Raw genomic sequence first — 17,400 nt, 5'->3', positions numbered from 1 at the left:
CCAGAAAACCACAGACCTCTTCATGTAGGCGCTCCAGAGGCCACGGCCCCAGCTGAAAGAAATTAGGATGGTAGTGTGTCAGCCCAAGCAGGACAGAGGAAAAGCGGAAGAGCTTGGTGCCAGTTCACAGTTCAAGGAAGGTTCAGCAATAAAAACAACTTTATGGGTTGAAACAGTTAAAGAACGAATTACTAGTGTTGTAGAACATCCTTAGAGTCCCCAAAAGTGAATCAACACTGACTCACAAATGATGTTTTGATGTAGTGTACACTGCCATACTATAACTCAAACCTAGGATTCTTTTGTTTTGTTGCAGTGCTGTTGACAGGGAAATGTGGTCAGGCACATCAGTGTGAACCAGTTCTACAGTGTTTTTTTAAGAATATAATACTGTAACGGGCCTAGCCTGGCGGTCGCCGGTTCCAGGCTGTTCCACTGCCGACCGTGGACAAGAGCTCCCAAGGGGCGGCTTTTTCGATTTTACAAGCAGTGTAAATATTCGATAAGCAGGGAGGTTTCTCAGTGAATACGCAAGTAGTATTTCAGAAGAACTGGCAGTATCCCAATCTCCTGTCTCCCTCCCTAATATATCAAACTGAGGAATTTAGGCAGGGATTTTCCACTGGATAAAAAAAAAAGCTTTTATTATACAGGAAGTGTCCCCTCGCCAAGACATATCAAAAATGAAAATCCTTTAGCTTCATCCCTTGTTTTGTTTATACTAATGCTGCTGTGAGGTGTTGGTTTTGGAAAAGCTGTTTTGAAATGACTGTAGTTCTGGCATGAGCCTATGAATGGATTATGATGGCGTGCAATGCTGGGTGAGCATTTTAACACTTTGTGTTTGGTGAGATGACCTCCTCTTCTCTCCTATTCCCAGTGTGAATTGTGACTAATTTGTACAGTAGTCTGGCATATGTTCATCCATATATGTGCATTAGTCTGTTACCTAAACATGTAAAAGAGTGGATTAGGGCAGCAATGTGGAGTAGTGGTTAGGGCTCTGGACTCTTGACCGGAGGGTTGTGGGTTCAATCCCCAGTGGGGGACACTGCTTTACCTAGATTGCTCCAGTAAAAACCCAACTGTATAAATGGGTAATTGTATGTAAAATAATGTGATATCTGTATAATGTGAAATAATGTATAATGTGATATCTTGTAACAATTGTAAGTTGCCCTGGATAAGGGCGTCTGCTAAGAAATAAATAATAATAATAATAATAATAATTACCAGCCAGTCACAGTTGGATTTTTTTAGCACCAGGGAAGGCACCTGTTTTGAGCGATAATCCTGAGATGAACACCGATAAGTGGTTGATGCAATCCAGGCTGTTTTTTGTTGTGCTGTAAAATGCTGTAAAATCCAGATGTGGTTTATTGGGGTGTACAAGAGGTCAATCAGTACGGTATACCACTACAAAAGGAACTTCTTTGACAAACATTTTGACTACAAGTCTTAATTGAAATGATTCTCAAAGGATTTGCTACATTTCATTTAGTATTACCTATACTGCCATTGAGTTTTACAGTTATGGATGAACCCTTAGTCAAGTAGGCAAATATCCAGCTTTGTGTGGCCATTCATTATTATAAATCGCACATGAGAACTCAACCAATCACCTTTTCAGGATTCATCAACATGCCAGTGCCAATCTTATCTTGTGTGTAGTAGTTGCAATCTTGGATTTTAGTGATTTTTAATAATGTAATAATACATTGTGTGTAGCGTCTCTTATCACAGGAATCATTTTGCACAGTTTGAGCTGCAAGAACTACTCCACTCAAACTGCAGGAGGTGACATGTCTTAAGAGACGCACTATACAGGACATTCATTTATAGCACACGTTCTTGATGGTTTCTAGGTCATTGTGACATCACAGGAGGGTTCTAGATGGTAATTGATTGGGCTAATTAGAACCTGTGGGGTTTTTGTTTGATTTTCTCACCTGAGAACCAGAACCCCTAATTATACCTACAGTATTAACATGATGAAATGTTTGATATTGAAATAGTACTGTATTCTAGAGCTATTTCAATAGTGTAACTATAGTGTGTTCTTGACAGCCAGTGTTTCCAAGTTCTGGAAAGCCAAGCATCCTAGCCTTGGTGTGGACTGATCACAGCCAGCATGATCTTAATCCTCTTGATGTGGTCATCTGAGTCCCACCCAGCATCAAGAACATGTACCTCTTTTCTGCTGTACGACCGAGCCAGTCCGGCTTAGGAGGAGCCTGGTTATTTTTCCACTGCCAACTGACGTCACGGAATGAACGTGTTGAGACGCATCTAGATGATGCGCTATTTGAGTTGATCCAGAGGTTATGGTTGTGTTTCTTTGTTTTCGATCTTCATATATTATTGAATACAACTGAAATTCAACAACAGGCTGATTTACGCAAAGCTTCTCGGAGGGAGCAGTAATTTGTACTTTTCTCTGCTCTGCACTCCATGTTGTTCGTCTTCCTCGAGTCTGCTGACTGACGCAGAGTAATAACAATAATCAATGACTCCGCCCCTAGCCCAGCTCAGCTCCGTGCCAGATTCAGATGTGAGGCCAAAGTTTTGCGTTCCCAGCTCGACAAATAGCCGGTGGTAAATCACCCGTACTGTGAGGGCCCCAGGTGAGTGGAGGTCTTTCTGTAAATGACATACCGCCCAACTTGCGTGTTGGTTCCAATGTCCCACACGATTCAGTACTTTCACCTCTACAACCAGGTGGCACACACTGTGCAGTCCCTGTTTCAGCTAGAAGGGATCAGTGGTGAGGTTAGAGGTGAGGACAATACTGTGGGGTACTGTATAGTTAGTAACCCAGGTCAGTTTTTGTAAGAATCTACTGTAGGTATTTCTTCAAAGTGTAAACATTCTCACAATCACAAAAAACAGATAAAGGGTTACTGTAAGTAGCAAGCCAACAGTTTTATAACAGGTTTCTTTAAGTGACCTACCGTAAATAACGACTCTCTATTCCCATGGTCATATGGCGGTTTCTTAAAATAGCACATCTGTGTATTTAAAAAGGTGTTAGCAGGCAGAAGTGATATCCGATTCTCTGGGCTGGAAAGCGATACTCTCAGTAGATCATATTATCGCCTAGCTGCCTGAACAACCCTATATAAAAATAGACCTTTAAAGACACATAAGGTTTTATGGTTTTGCCCTCGATCTAAATTGGAAATGTCATCTATGAGATCAGAGATGTTCTTCAATTACTTTGTTTCAGCTGAAGTCCTGGCTTTCAGAACCATGGTTAGGTATTGAGGACTTGCATGATAGTTGGAATAAAGACTTCTACAAAATGAAGCAACCAAACGTTATGGAAATCCTAGGGTGTACCTCCAATTATTGTCCGAATATCGTACCCAGACACACATGCAAAACACATTTTTACTATCCTACATTAGGAGAAATAAGCAGTTAAAGAGGACAGAATGTGTATTCTTCGTCGTCATTTTTTTTTCTTGTTTGTTGAAGAAGCAAAACATATTGTAAATAAAGATGAACCTCCATAAAACACGACATACTTGCAGAGATTGAAATGAACTAGGGAATTGTTTTTAGCTTTTGTATCAAGTAATTCATTTTGTGTATTTCTCCCAGTTGTGTTTTTTTTTCTCCTGCAAAAGTCATTTATTCAGGTGAGGGTTGTGCAGAATGAATTAAGTCTGCATGATTCAGTTATCACGCTGCAGTGGCTGTTCTATTGGGCTGAACAAGGGCAAGCAGAGAGCAAAGTAAACACAATTCTCACAGTACAACACTGCACTAGTGCCAACATCTGATACAAGAGTACTGTGAATGTAGGTCATGTTCTAACTAGATACATGTCATACTTATATTTCTTCTACATAGTGAATTACGCATAAAGGATATATTAAGGGCAGTGAATTTGTGAGGTGAGTAAAACCTGTCGAATCCTGTCCAGATTTGGGACTTGAATGTTGTGCTGGATTAGACAACATGCCGCTTTACGGAGATGTTGTGAAATTTAATACCAAAGGTGACAAAAAAATGTGGACTTGATTAATCAAAGGGCCTCTCTACTGTTAAAAAAAAAAAAAAAGCATAAATCACAAGAAAAAAAATAACCCTATACTGTAGGTTATTGCAGTCGTGAAAGAAAATGGCGCAGCACTATCAGTTTACTGCACTGTGCTTTTTAACTTGTTCTGTACAGTATCCATCTCACAAAGGAAATCTTGAGGCAAATGTTTGTTTTCAAACTGATCAGTAGTCTAGTCTTCCACTTTGAGGTCAGTCTTTCCTGTACCTGCATGCTGTTTCCAGAGGTTTTCTGTTGGAGTTCAATTTTTCTTTGGGTTGCATTATAAATAGTGTTCAGTGTTTTCGGTTTTTATCTTAAAAAAAAAAAAAAAAAAAAAAAAACGGGAATGTTTCGGAGTTTATTGAAACATCGGTAAAAATCGGGGGGAAAAAATCTCAGTATACACACTTTACATGTGGAATATGATGCGTAGCAGTTCTGGTTTCTGATTAATAATGTCCCTGGCATGTATGATGAGCAGAATCTGTGCAAGTTGAAGCCACGTTTTCCCAAGTTAGCTGGTACTTTGCGAACGTTTGGACAATCGCTGTGCTGACGGAAGTACAGAAGGTATGAACATGACATCAGCACAAAACAAGCCAGGTTTATTCACCTTCGGGAGATGCGTCAAAAATCACACTGGACATTTACATCAATGCATTCCGTATAAGTTTACCAACTAAAGCATCACCATTTTCTGTCAAATATTTACAATTTAAGATTGTCGGCATTATGCAGTGTTTTAGCTGATGGACAGACAGTACTGTCGCACGAAGTCACCAATACATACCTCACTGCAATAAACAGTGGCTGTCCAGCAAAGCACAGCGCTCTGACAAACTCATTAACACAGTCATTCTGTGCTTTCTTTTTATTAAAGCATGTGTAGAAGCCACATAAATGGATTCCTTGTCTATCAGTTCACTTTATTGTTTTAGTTTAATGTGCCTCTTATTTTTCAGTATGTTCTTTTATTGTCAGCGCAAACATGTACCTCAATGCAGCACTATCTGCAGCGCTATGCATCCTCTGCCTCATCTGACCCACTTCTGCTATTTTTGCTTTTTGTATACTTCGAAACATTTGTTTTCTTTTGAATATTCATAAACTGATTTATGTTTTCTCCCCATTCCTCATCTACTAAAAATATTATATTTTTGTGCAAGTATTTCAATTTAGTTTTTGATCCAAGCTAGTAGTTACAACGCCCAGCAATTGTCACAATAATCAAACTTTGATTGGCCAACATAATCAGGTGATAATGTGTTTGTGAAGTGACAGAGAACCACATTTGAACGTTATTTGATCCTCCGATGTCCATATTTCTGCTGTATCCTAGGTGATTTATTACAATGCCAGAGTCAAAATAAAACAGCATTTTAATCGAAATATTGTATTTCCTAGAAAATAGTACCGGGAAAATATTGAATAAAAAAAAATCTTGTAATTTTTCTGTAGAATTCGGAATAAACCGCAAACGCGGAACAGTCTGTTGTGCATTATCCGAGCTGCTGTAATATCTTGAAGTTCTCAGAACCTCACTGTGACCTAAGATTCTTGGCTAGTGGATGTATATTCTACAAGGGAGACATTACCTGCTTTACATAGACTTTCTGTTAAATTACCCTGAAAAATGTAGTCAGTTTTTAAGCTCTAGCAAAAAGATAACCACAGTTCTCGCCATAAGACCATGCGATATGTTTTTTTTTTTTACGACACTAGAAATAGACTTTGTTCAAACGTTTTGTCGTGTGCAAGTAAGCAGCTAGGTTTGTGCGGTCATTGAAGCAATACGCTTGTACATTGCGTTCCATATTTCCACATCAGTGTCCCTCAACCACTGCTGAGGGACACAGAGTGATAGCGAGGTAAGCCGAGGTCAGCACTGCAGTGTGTGTGGAGGGGGAGGGTTGTTATCTGAAACGACAGTCTGGTTTGGTAGAGCTGAAGGGCCTGGCTTTGAGAGATGGGAGGGTGGGAAACTGCAAAGGAAATGATTTGTAACACTGGTAACTTAGAAATAGCTATTCTAGACATTTCTGAGCATGAGAAATTTTTGTTTTAAAAAGCGGCCTGGTTTTTGAAGGGGAATTCAAGGAAGCAAGGTTAGAAACATGAGCAAAGTAATGTTTGTCCAGACTGAATAAACATGCTTTTCTAAATATGTGTTGCATCTAATATGGGAAGAAAAAATATTGCCATCTGTTATACTGTAACCCCCCCAAATGTGGATTGCTACTGTACATAACCATTATTTGCTTTTACAGTAACACCAAAAATTATCTGATTTTGCTTGCCTAATAATGTGGAAGACATCAAACTGCAGACATTTCATTGTTGGCAAATAAACCCTCCTCTTCCTCACACTTTCTCATTGGCTCAGACACTTGAGTCTGTGTAGTTTTTGTCATGCGGTGTGTGTTTAGATGGTGTCATCGTGTGTGTGTGTCTGTGTGTGTGTGTGTGTGTGTGTGTGTGTGTGTGTGTGTGGAAGGGTGGGGGTATTCACTGACACGGGAGACAGAAGATTTTATTTGTAAACACCGCTTATGCAGTGCCCCCACTGCCGCTAAGCCGGTCAGCACGGGTCTCCGTCCTACACTCAGCTGTGCCTATACACTGGGGTTGGCCAGGGTTCCCCGTACCTCTACACACGTCCCCTCGGGTACGTATTTATTTATATTGCTCTGTGAAAATTAATTTGTTTTATTTTATGAAAGGCTGCCCCCTCAGCCGGGCTCACCTGCTCCTTGTTTCACTCTGGCCTCTTCTGCCAGCGACACTGTATTTCCCCCAACACGGCCACCCGAGTGCACAACCAAGCCAGTTCTTATGGGCCGAGCAGTCTCCCAAGGCCCGCCCCCTAGCCACTCAGAGAGAGGGAAAGCACACACACCCTCTTCCCCACCTCTCCGTGTCATCGCCATGGCCGTCAGGCGGATCCCACGAGACTGCTGCCCTCTACCTGCAGTAATACGAATGTGCCAGACAGTCAGTCCAGATCTCCCATGTTACAGTGTTTTTTGTTTGTTTGTTTTTCTTTTTGTTTGTATTATGCCAAGGAGAGCAAGGCACAAACAAAAAAAGACATGCAAACGATGATACTGACAAACAGTTACTGACACTGTTGGAACACATATTATCATATTATAAATCACCACAATGTTTCAGAAATTTTCAATCACCTTTATTTTGAATAAAAGCTAAACAACATACTATATTAAAGCATCCTGGTCAGACCCTTTCTCTTTTGTTTAAAACTAGAATACTGTAGTCTACGTTCTACAGTCAAAATTCACCTAATTTTCACAGTTTGGTTGTCAGTTTTGAGTAATGACAATGTTAAAGATTCTGATAATGGTGTCAATACTGTTCTCTAGATATACTTGAATGAAGTATTTTCCAATTTAGGCAGTCCTTTTAAAATGTGTTGCTTTTGTTATAACCTGACCACAGTTTTCTAAAGTTGGGTTGGTACTGCAGGTAAGAGCTTTTTTGTAAGAGAGGGATATTTTACGGTACATTCTGTTTACAGTAATTTCCTAAATGTATGTTAACCTATAGGGATTTTTGTAACCAATCAAAGCCACAAGAAGCCCTCCATTATATTTGTATGGTAATGTGGGCTAGACGCACAGCATGCGTGAAATGTACAGATACAGAAAACTATTGAATACATAACCTTTACACTGTACACATCCTGCTGGCCTCCGTGTTTTACATGCATCTCTTCAACATTCAAATATTTAAACTCTAAACTATTACAGGTAACATGCCTAAAAAAAAAAAATATGGTACTTTCACCTTGAAACAAACAAATATAACATTAGTCTCCAAAAGAACTACCATATATGTTATAGCTGTTAATTTGATGTTTCTAAAGTCATTCACAGATGTATCGTTGAAGAAATAATTTATTTGGAAAGTTTTTTTTTTTATTTATTTGATTTATTTATTTTTGTACAACAATACTTGCATATACCCTTGAGCAAGGTACTTTACCTAGATTGCTCCAGTAAAAACCCAACTGTATAAATGGGTAATTGTATGTAAAATAATGTGATATCTGTATAATGTGAAATAATGTATAATGTGATACCTTGTAACAATTGTAAGTCGCCCTGGATAAGGGCGTCTGCTAAGAAATAAATAATAATAATAATAATAATATAATAGAAACATCTTAATTGCAAGCGTAAACTGCACAGTAGCTACCTGTAAATAAAACATGCAACATGCAACAATCACAGTACTGAGGAACAATGCTCTCAATGTAGTTTTCAATCCGTACAGGACTCTCGCATGTGTTTAAATTCACTGTGGCTAAAGCTATGGTGTTGACTCTTGGTGAAATAGAGCCATTAAACAGCAGATTTTCTGCACAATCTTCCATAAATTAATCCAAAAATGTCTCTAGTGCTGTATTTTCCACCATCTTGAAAGTTCTCTCTCTGTAACACCTCGTTCAGTAAGAGCTAACTTATGTTATGTAGCAACATGGCAGAGCGCTCTGCCTGTTGAACACAGGTTTTACTTCAATTCACTGGGCTCTCTTACTTTTCTGTAAAATGTATTTTTCTACAGTAGGGGGCGCTCTGGGCTGGAATGGAAGTCAAGCTGCATGTGTATTTTTGAATTCTGTACATCAAATTCCAGAGGCTGCAACGAGGAACACAGATCAGTAAAAGTATGACATTGAAGTAAAAACATCATTGAAAAATGAAACTTCCAACCATAATCTACTGTCTCACTCCAATTTAGAAGAAGGAAACTATGGCCTAGATTTTCCACCTTCCTTTTATTATGTGTTGAAAATGCCCCTTCATAAGTTAAATATCCATGATTTTAAGTAGCAAGCGATAATTGTAATTCAAGAGAAAAAGGAAAGTTTAATTACTGAGTGTGTAATCACATAGCTTTCTCATTACAACACAGTGGAAAAAGGGGCCCTATGTGAAAGTCCTATATTTTAATACTGAAACATGCCTAATCGTGTTTATGATCCATGTAATTGTGTTGCTCTCCCTGCAAAACACTTCCTCAGGTCACACTCCAGGTGTGCTGTGTTCTCATAATGCGTAGCAGCTAGGAAAAAATTACTTGCTGCACATAAGAACATAAGAACATAAGAAAGTTTACAAACGAGAGGAGGCCATTTGGCCTATCTTGCTCGTTTGGTTGTTAGTAGCTTATTGATCCCAGAATCTCATCAAGCAGCTTCTTGAAGGATCCCAGGGTGTCAGCTTCAACAACATTACTGGGGAGTTGGTTCTAGACCCTCACATTTCTCTGTGTAAAAAAGTGCCTCTTATTTTCTGTTCTGAATGCCCCTTTATCTAATCTCCATTTGTGACTCCTGGTTCTTTTTACAGTACCCTGGATCAACATTGTCAATACCTTTTAGAATTTTGAATGCTTGAATCAGATCGCCGCGTAGTCGTCTTTGTTCAGGACTGAATAGATTCAATTCTTTTAGCCTGTCTACATACGACATGCCTTTTTAAACCCGGGATAATTCTGGTCGCTCTTCTTTGCATTCTTTCTAGAGCAGCAATATCCTTTTTGTAACGAGGTGACCAGAACTGAACACAGTATTCTAGGTGAGGTCTTACTAATGCATTTTAAAGTTTTAACATTACTTCCCTTGATTTAAATTCAACACTTTCCACAAGATATCTGAGCATCTTGTTGGCCTTTTTTATATCTTACCCACATTGTCTAGATGAAGACATTTCCGAGTCAACATAGACACCTAGATAAACTCATAGATTCATTCTTCAATTTCAGTATCTCCCATATGATATTTATAGTGCACATTTGTATTGCCTGCGTGCAGTACCTTACACTTTTCTCAATAAATGCCATTTGCCATGTGTCTGCCCAGTTCTGAATGTTGTCTAGATCATTTTGAAGTTTGCTGCTGCAACAGTGTTTGCCACTCCTATTTTTGTGTCGTCTGCAAATTTAACACCTTGTGCTATTAGTTCTACAGCATACACTATTGCCAATGTCAATGTAGTTCACTAAGCGTTAACTCATGACTTGTTTAAAGAAGGGTTTTTAAAGTCTGTTTTAATAAATAAAAATATATTTATGAAACAGACTTCTTTAACAGTGTGCAACAGTTTCATAAGTATTAAGCTGTATTCTAAAGTAATTGGAGCAAACAAAATAATTTATTGCACTATGTATGTAGTTCTAAAATGTGCAGTTCTGAATAAACACATGTAGTATTTTAATTAAAACATGACGCCTGGTGTGGAACTATTTTGGTAGCTACAATCACTTTAAATCACATGACATGAGTTTGCTTAATGTTCATGTGCTATTCCAATGCGAATTAATTCATTTTTCCCTCTTTTTTTTATTCTGTTTAGAAAACGCACACAGCCCAGAGGATGAAGGAGGAGAACTTGTTTCGTCGAAGGTTTTCTCTCTGTCCGAACACATCCACTCCTCTGAAGATCGATCCACACACACTGACGAGGAACCTCTCCTACGGGGGAGACAATGACCTCTACCCCCTGAGTCCAGGTAAACCGCTGCCTCTGTGCCACCATACATTGCTATCTGCTAGGGAGCGAGGCATAGAAACTTTCTGTAACCTAGTATCAGAGATCGTGATTTATTACAACATGTGTTTATTTCAAGACTGTGCATTTGAGACCTACTGTATGTAGCAAATGACAGGTAAGATTTAATGGAATTATTTTGTAGTTACAACCTCTTCTGAGGGGTTACAGAACACCCTACAGTGTTTAACAAAAAATGAATGCTTGCTGTCAGAATAGCAGCAATATAGTTTTAAACACAATCCTGATTTGATTTTGATATTTTACACATCATGGGTCCTAGATGAAATGAGGGAATACATTCCTTAACTTTTCTCCAGGAGAAAGAATGTCACTTATGAGCCCTGTAGTGTATCCAGCTCATGCTCCCTCAACAATACCGGCTCTCTGATTTGAAACGAGTGGTGTATTGCAAGAACAGAAAACAAGCGCTCTTTATCCTCGATCCAGTACTGGTCTTACAGTCCACAATGATTTTTGTAAGTTATTATAATCATTCAGAAAAAAAAAAAAACATATCACAGCCACACATCTGTTATACAATTAATACAAGAACAGTTTGGTTTACATAATGTGTTTGGGCCTCTCTTGCTTTGAAATTCATCTTGTTGGGACTGTGGGTTTCCCCACACACTGAAAACTCACTTTTTTTTTTTTCTTAAGTCAACAGAGTATCTTTTTTATTGATTTTTTTTGTTCAAAAGTGAAACAAATTTATTAAAACAAAATACTGTGTTGAGAAAATCCTTTTTTTTTGTAAACAGTTTAACTCTCTCATCCTAGTCGTGCAGCTCAGTTCTTCACTTGACTTCTCTTCTTCTGTGTGAATGGCAGGTACCGCGCTCGAGAGGAATGGTCTACCAGTTCTGAAAGATGAGATCAGCAACACTCCCATGTCCAACAGTAAGGTGAGTAGCTTCTGTTGTGCAACACCTACAGCTGTACTGCAAACCGCCTGCAACCTTTTAGTTCAACACGGTTGTCAGTGTCTTGATGGACACTGCCCTGAGGGATGAGCCGGTGGCATGGACACCTGCTGTCAGGCACCTTGAGAGATCCTTCTGTTTCCCCATTGTTGTGTAATTGCAGCTCACACACAGTTCATACAGTAGGTCTCGGGGATAGAATGTCACAGGATCCAGTTATTTTTTTGTGCCTTCAGCAAATGAATGGTATAATTGTAAATCACCTGTCAAACATTTGTCAAAATGCAACAAAATAACAACAAAGTTAGTGTTTTAATATAAAACAAGTACACTGTCAATTGTACGATCTTTGAATTCTAAAACACCAGCAGTGTGCACTGTATTTTATTGAATGTGTGATTTTGTTCAAGTCTAAAGTGGTGCTTTTTTTAAATCTGCCTAAGCCATCATAACAGTCGACTCCTGAGCAGGGCAGGTTCTTGTGTTCAGATGTGTGTAGAAAGGGAGGAGATGCAGCAGGACATTCCCTGGAATTTGCATGACGCAGGACATTTTAACCGTGGTCTGAGGTGCTGTGGGGTCTGTCAATACAGGAGTTTGTACAGCTGTTTTTCTATCTTTTGAGGCTGTCTTGTGAGAATGTAGAATGGGAGATATTTTGTGCACAAACAGAAATGTAAAAAGCCTACAATTCTATCTATCTATCGTGAGGTGGACATCAGCCTTTCTTATATCACCCCATACTATATTTTTATAATAGATACTTGAATAAGATTATAAACAGTGTTTGGTGGATATCATTTCCACCTAATACAAACTATGTGATACAAAGAAATGTCAGATGAATGTATCATATTATAATCAGGGGCTACTGTCTGTTTGTCCATTTTTATTGTATTTTTTTTTTCAGTATAAGAATGATTTTAATTTAGTTATCCTAGGTAAACCTTTTTTGCAAAGTTGCTGATGGAGTCAAAAAGGATTCTGTACCAAAGATTACTGGAAAATACAAAACATTAGACGTGTATAGTATACCCCCCCACACAATGTACTGGGTTAATATCCAAAAATAAAACACTGCATAAGTACCACAGTAACTCCAGTACAAGAGATTCCTAGAACAAAATTCTTTCCAGTGCTTAATCCATACGAAGAACAAGGGTTGCTGTCAAGACTCAGCAGGGAAAGGTTTAGCCGTATTCGAATCGACAGTGACTTGGAGGCTTGGGAGACTGAACTGACAAGCCTGACCGGCTAGCAGGAAACTTAGTCCAGTCCGTGATGTTATTGATGGAGTGCTAAGACAGAGTTCCTTAGATTAGCCCAGAAATTCCCTCCTGAAATGTGGAGAACACTACTGATCAGCTCGACGTTATCGGACACTGGTGTCATGTCATGAGATTAGCATCTTTACACAGTTTACAAGTCAATACAAGTTGTATAATTAAATTCTAGACCTTAGGGAAGGATCTGCTTGTTCTGTTAAACCTTTTTCTATGCCCGATCACAAATAGACTAAGATTTTAATTATGATGAAGATAACAGATATGTATTTTATGCTGTTGGCATTAAATAATTTTAAACAGTTATCAATTATTTGACTAATCCTTTAACTCCTATTTTATATACTGCTTTACTATTTACTATTCACTATAATGTGTTCTATTCATAACAAACCTTTACTAAGTTAATTAATAGGGAAAAGGTGAGAACGAGAACACTAAGTGACTGAGATAGGTGGTCAATTGTGATGTCACCGTTTGGAATTGAATTTGCAGATGAAGGAATTCCGAGAGGTGCCAGTATGATGATTTTTTTTTTGCAGGTGCATCATCAATGTAGGTTCATACATAAATCACTTTTTTGAATTTTGAATACCTTTAAGAGAACAATTGGCTAGTGATGAAACTTGTGAAGAACCTTCTTTAACTTACTGATAGTATCAGAATCTGGGGGTAAACTAAATATGATATACTATTTACCCATTTTTTCCTATAGAACAGGTCAATGAGTATCATCATCTGAAGGTGTGTGGAAGCTGTCTGTCTGTCAAATTTACATTTTTACCGTACAGGTACTGAAACCCCTAACTGGGTGGATCTCACTGACATTCAGTATTTATTACTCTATTGTGAGTCTATAGCAGATAATGAAGTAGCTTATCAAATCTGGTCTGGTGAATCAAGTCTATGAAACGAGGATAAAACCTTGTAGGCTCTTCAAGCAGGTTGTTTGCAGCAATGCAATAACATGCGAATCCAGAGCTTGAGGTTTTCTTATCTTTTATGAGCAGGTCAAACTCAGTGGCCACCGCTGCCTGCCTGCCTGCCTGCCTGCGTGCCTGCCTGCCTGCCTGTCTGCCTGCCTGCCTGCCTGCCTGCCTGTGGTGTTTACAGTGACAGTGTTGTCTGCGTGTGACTGAAAGCTGCCTATGCTGTGCCTGGAAGCTCCCTGTATTGGGTTCAGAGGGACTTTCAAGTTCAGCGCATTGGGGTGTCATTAGAGGTTTATTGAACCATTTATGCCCTTTTCTAAGAATGAATCATTTGCTTTATAAGCCCCTTCTTGTGATAAATTTTAATTAACTCAACAGACATTCTGTTGCAGTCACTGTGGTGTGAATTAGCATTTTTATTAGAAGATATAAAAGGAAGAAAATGTGTCCTGGAAATGAACCTGGTTTAATTAATGGTCCAGCACAAAACTAGATAGTTCTACATTACAAAGGCACCAATCTCACAGTAAAAGCAAACGTCTCACTTTAGAGTCATATCTTGAAGTGTTTATCCAATTACGATGCTCAGGAATTTTGTGACGCATTTGAATTTGAAAGAAACAATCTGGGGGATAATGGAATCTGTCTTGCCTCTTACTATCAGTCCGAGTTCAGTTGCTCATATGTTAAGTTTGAATTATTTATAATGTCTCTAACTAACTTTCAGCCAAATTCAGTGCTGTTGTGCAGTGTTAAGTATGTGCCAAAGTCTGTCCTCAAGACATTTTAAAACATTTTGATACTAAGAGGACTGTCTATTAACTTGTAGACTCCTTGTTCCATTAGGGTTACTTTTTTAGCAGGATTTTAGCTTTCGTTGAAAATCTCCCGTTTTCATTTTGTATCTTTTTCCCAGTCTGATTCCAAGCTCTCCAATGGCCATGATAAGGAGTTCACCTCGCCTACTGACAAGATGGCAAAGAAGGAGTCACTCAAGGTGTGTTCCCTCCAATGATTTATAAATACAGTTTATAGAAAAAAGACATTTCATACAAAAATCACAGAATCCAATGAGTTAATCTTTAAGAAATGAGTACAAAAGGGTTCAAATAGACAATCAAAAAATATTGTACAAGGGGACACACAATCCCCCCCTCTTGCAGACACATCTCCGATTTCACCATCAACAACAGAACAGCTCACACGCCGAACCCCCCAGACTGATGGGTCAGTTTATAATAGGTAAACTCCAGCTTGAGAAGACACCAGCACTCTAAAAACAGCAGTAACATCACCAGTCTAGATAGACTGTTGATCAAGGATCAGTTTTCAGAACATCTGATCCAGGCCAGAGTAAAAATTGCCAGCATGTACTGTGTATTAGAAAATCTGTAGAGCCAGGAAGGCAGCCCTTGTTGTTGAAAAACTGAAGTTGCTGGTTTGCCAACACGTGTGACATTAACAGTATATTTTCTCAACTGTGAAATGTTAACAAATAACTATACGTTTTTTCTCATACACTTTAAGTACAGCTACGGCATTTGAACATTCTGCTGAGCATGGGTCAAAAGCATGTTGCCATAGTAACATGGCACTGCTCTGTGGCAAGGTAAGAATTGCCTCAGGAAGCAGAGTTCTTGCACTGTGTGTAACACAATTTCCAGAGTGTCCACAATGATGTACAATACAAAATCTCTTAAATCTTGGAATATAACATTTTTCCATTTTTAAATAAAATAAAATGCTGCACGTTTTGTAGAAAGACAGGGAAACAGACAAGAGTTGTTATGGAAGTGACAGACATGGTAACATAGTGCTGTAATATATGAAGCTAACTTAACAAATATTACTGTTGCGGGTCTTTTGTTGACAAAAAAATCGAATTCATTGGTGAGTGTCTGCAGTTTAGCAGACACTCTTTAAGAACCGTAATGCTAGCAGACCCAGTTTATATGTGATTTTGACTGGGGTTCAGAGTCTCGCCTCTTCCGGTTTTGCCTGTGAAAAAAGGATGCAAGGCATTTAAAACAGAAGGGAAAACTGTCTGTAGTGGATCTGAAAACTGTTCAGTACCATACTGTTACATGGAAGTGATACAGATACTGCATATAGTGAGTTTTCATACAACTCCAGCTTCCCATCACAGATCTGAAGAACGTCGCACTTCAGTCCTGCCATTCAGTGTTAAAATAACCACCTTTACGGGGTTTTCAGTAATAATATCAAACGGGCGCCACCTAGTGAAACATTCCAGTAAAACTCCAGCATTTCACTCCTGGAAACTGGGGTTCAAATCCAGCCAATGTAGGACTTATATAGTCACTGTTTTCAGTGAAAAATGCAGCCGCTATTTTGCTTTCAAATATTCGCTTGCACAAGAGTTAAAACACACCAGTGGCTGCAGAGCAGTGCACATGCAAGACCTGCTTAATACTAATGCATGGTAAATTAGTAAACTTCATAGAAGAGCATTGCATTGTAGGTGGATTTTCTTTTTAAGTAAAATGACCCTGCATATAAACCCATGCACTTACATCGTGTATAGCTGCATCCCACAATAAATAAGCACCTATTTTAATGTACGTTCAGTGTACAGCAACCCCTTTCGATAAGCAGCTCACAGTTCAGAACACGGTTAAGACGCTCCTTAACTCACTGTGATTTTGTGAGGTGCTTACTCTGATAAATGCTTCAGCTGTGAAATCCTCACCAACGCACTTGTGCTATTTTGAGCAGGTCCAGAAGAAGAATTACAGGCAGGAGAAGAAGAGAGCGGCGAAGGAGCTGTTCAGTGCGCTCAAGGACCCCAGTGTGGTAATCATGGCCAACTGGCTGAAGGTAGGCCGGACTTGCAGCTAACTGGGGAGAATTGCCGGTACCAATGTTACGATCTTTAAGTTGATGAAGTCAAATACATATAAAATAGATAATTTCGGACGGCCTTGCGTCAGCAACTCCCCACAGCTGCTCAGGACAACCTGAAGGCCAGTGCTTATCCTCAGATTCCCCAAGCCAGTCTCTTTATACCTAGGAGCAGTAGATGTCGGTGAGCTCCTGGCCTCTGGAACACAAAGGCCAGGCCTGTAGGTGTCTGACCTGAGCTCACTCTGTGCCTGGCCAGTGGGAGGGGACTGTCGTGTGATGGGCAGAAGCAGTCCCTGACCATTTTGCTTCCTAACCCACGGGTGCGCCAAAGCCAATGCAGCATTGCCTGTGGAATCCCCAGTGAAGATCGGCACCTTGGCACAGCCTGGACTCAATACGTACTACCTCTGAACCCCTTATAGGGTATAGAGTACTGTTCTTGTAAGGTCTTGTGTGTAGGTGATGTGATGGTACAGTGTCTGCATTGTGAGTCTGGCAGCTCTGCATTTGCTTAACGTTTGATTGATATAGTCCATTGGCAGCTAATGACTTTCCTTGTCTTAAACAAGCAGCTCTGCACATGTACGTCTGATTTTTAAGCTTTTGAACCCTGAGTAATGGCCATTAACACACCAGACAAGGTCAACGACCATGGTAATGCTCACTCATGAGCGATTTATTGCAGTTATATTGCTGTCAAAATCCTTTTTCACAATGGCAGCCAAATTACAGTGGATTGGAGTCCAAGAGTGATAGAGAGTGTGTAACGGAGCA

The 17,400-nt window shown here is 39.3% G+C and overlaps 1 protein-coding gene across 5 annotated transcripts in view; it reads left to right on the top strand.

The window, feature by feature from the left end:
* The window catches only part of LOC117434452 (oxysterol-binding protein-related protein 5-like), a 72,740-nt gene that overhangs the window by 36,836 nt on the left and 18,504 nt on the right, over nt 1-17,400 (top strand). For all 5 annotated transcript variants that reach the window (XR_009309243.1, XM_034057011.3, XM_059003367.1 and 2 more), the window contains exons 2-5: nt 10,426-10,582; nt 11,455-11,528; nt 14,678-14,758; nt 16,498-16,599. Coding sequence is in view for 4 of the 5 variants with exons in the window: in XM_059003367.1 (XP_058859350.1) it covers nt 10,426-10,582; nt 11,455-11,528; nt 14,678-14,758; nt 16,498-16,599 (414 nt within the window). In the remaining variant the exon portion in view is untranslated. The remainder of the gene's footprint in view (nt 1-10,425; nt 10,583-11,454; nt 11,529-14,677; nt 14,759-16,497; nt 16,600-17,400) is intronic.

The sequence above is a fragment of the Acipenser ruthenus genome, chromosome 28 (genome assembly GCF_902713425.1).
Source record: "Acipenser ruthenus chromosome 28, fAciRut3.2 maternal haplotype, whole genome shotgun sequence".
NCBI lineage: Eukaryota > Metazoa > Chordata > Actinopteri > Acipenseriformes > Acipenseridae > Acipenser > Acipenser ruthenus.
The sequence above is the reverse complement of the archived record's forward strand: the minus strand, read 5'-3'. Positions and strand labels throughout refer to the sequence as shown.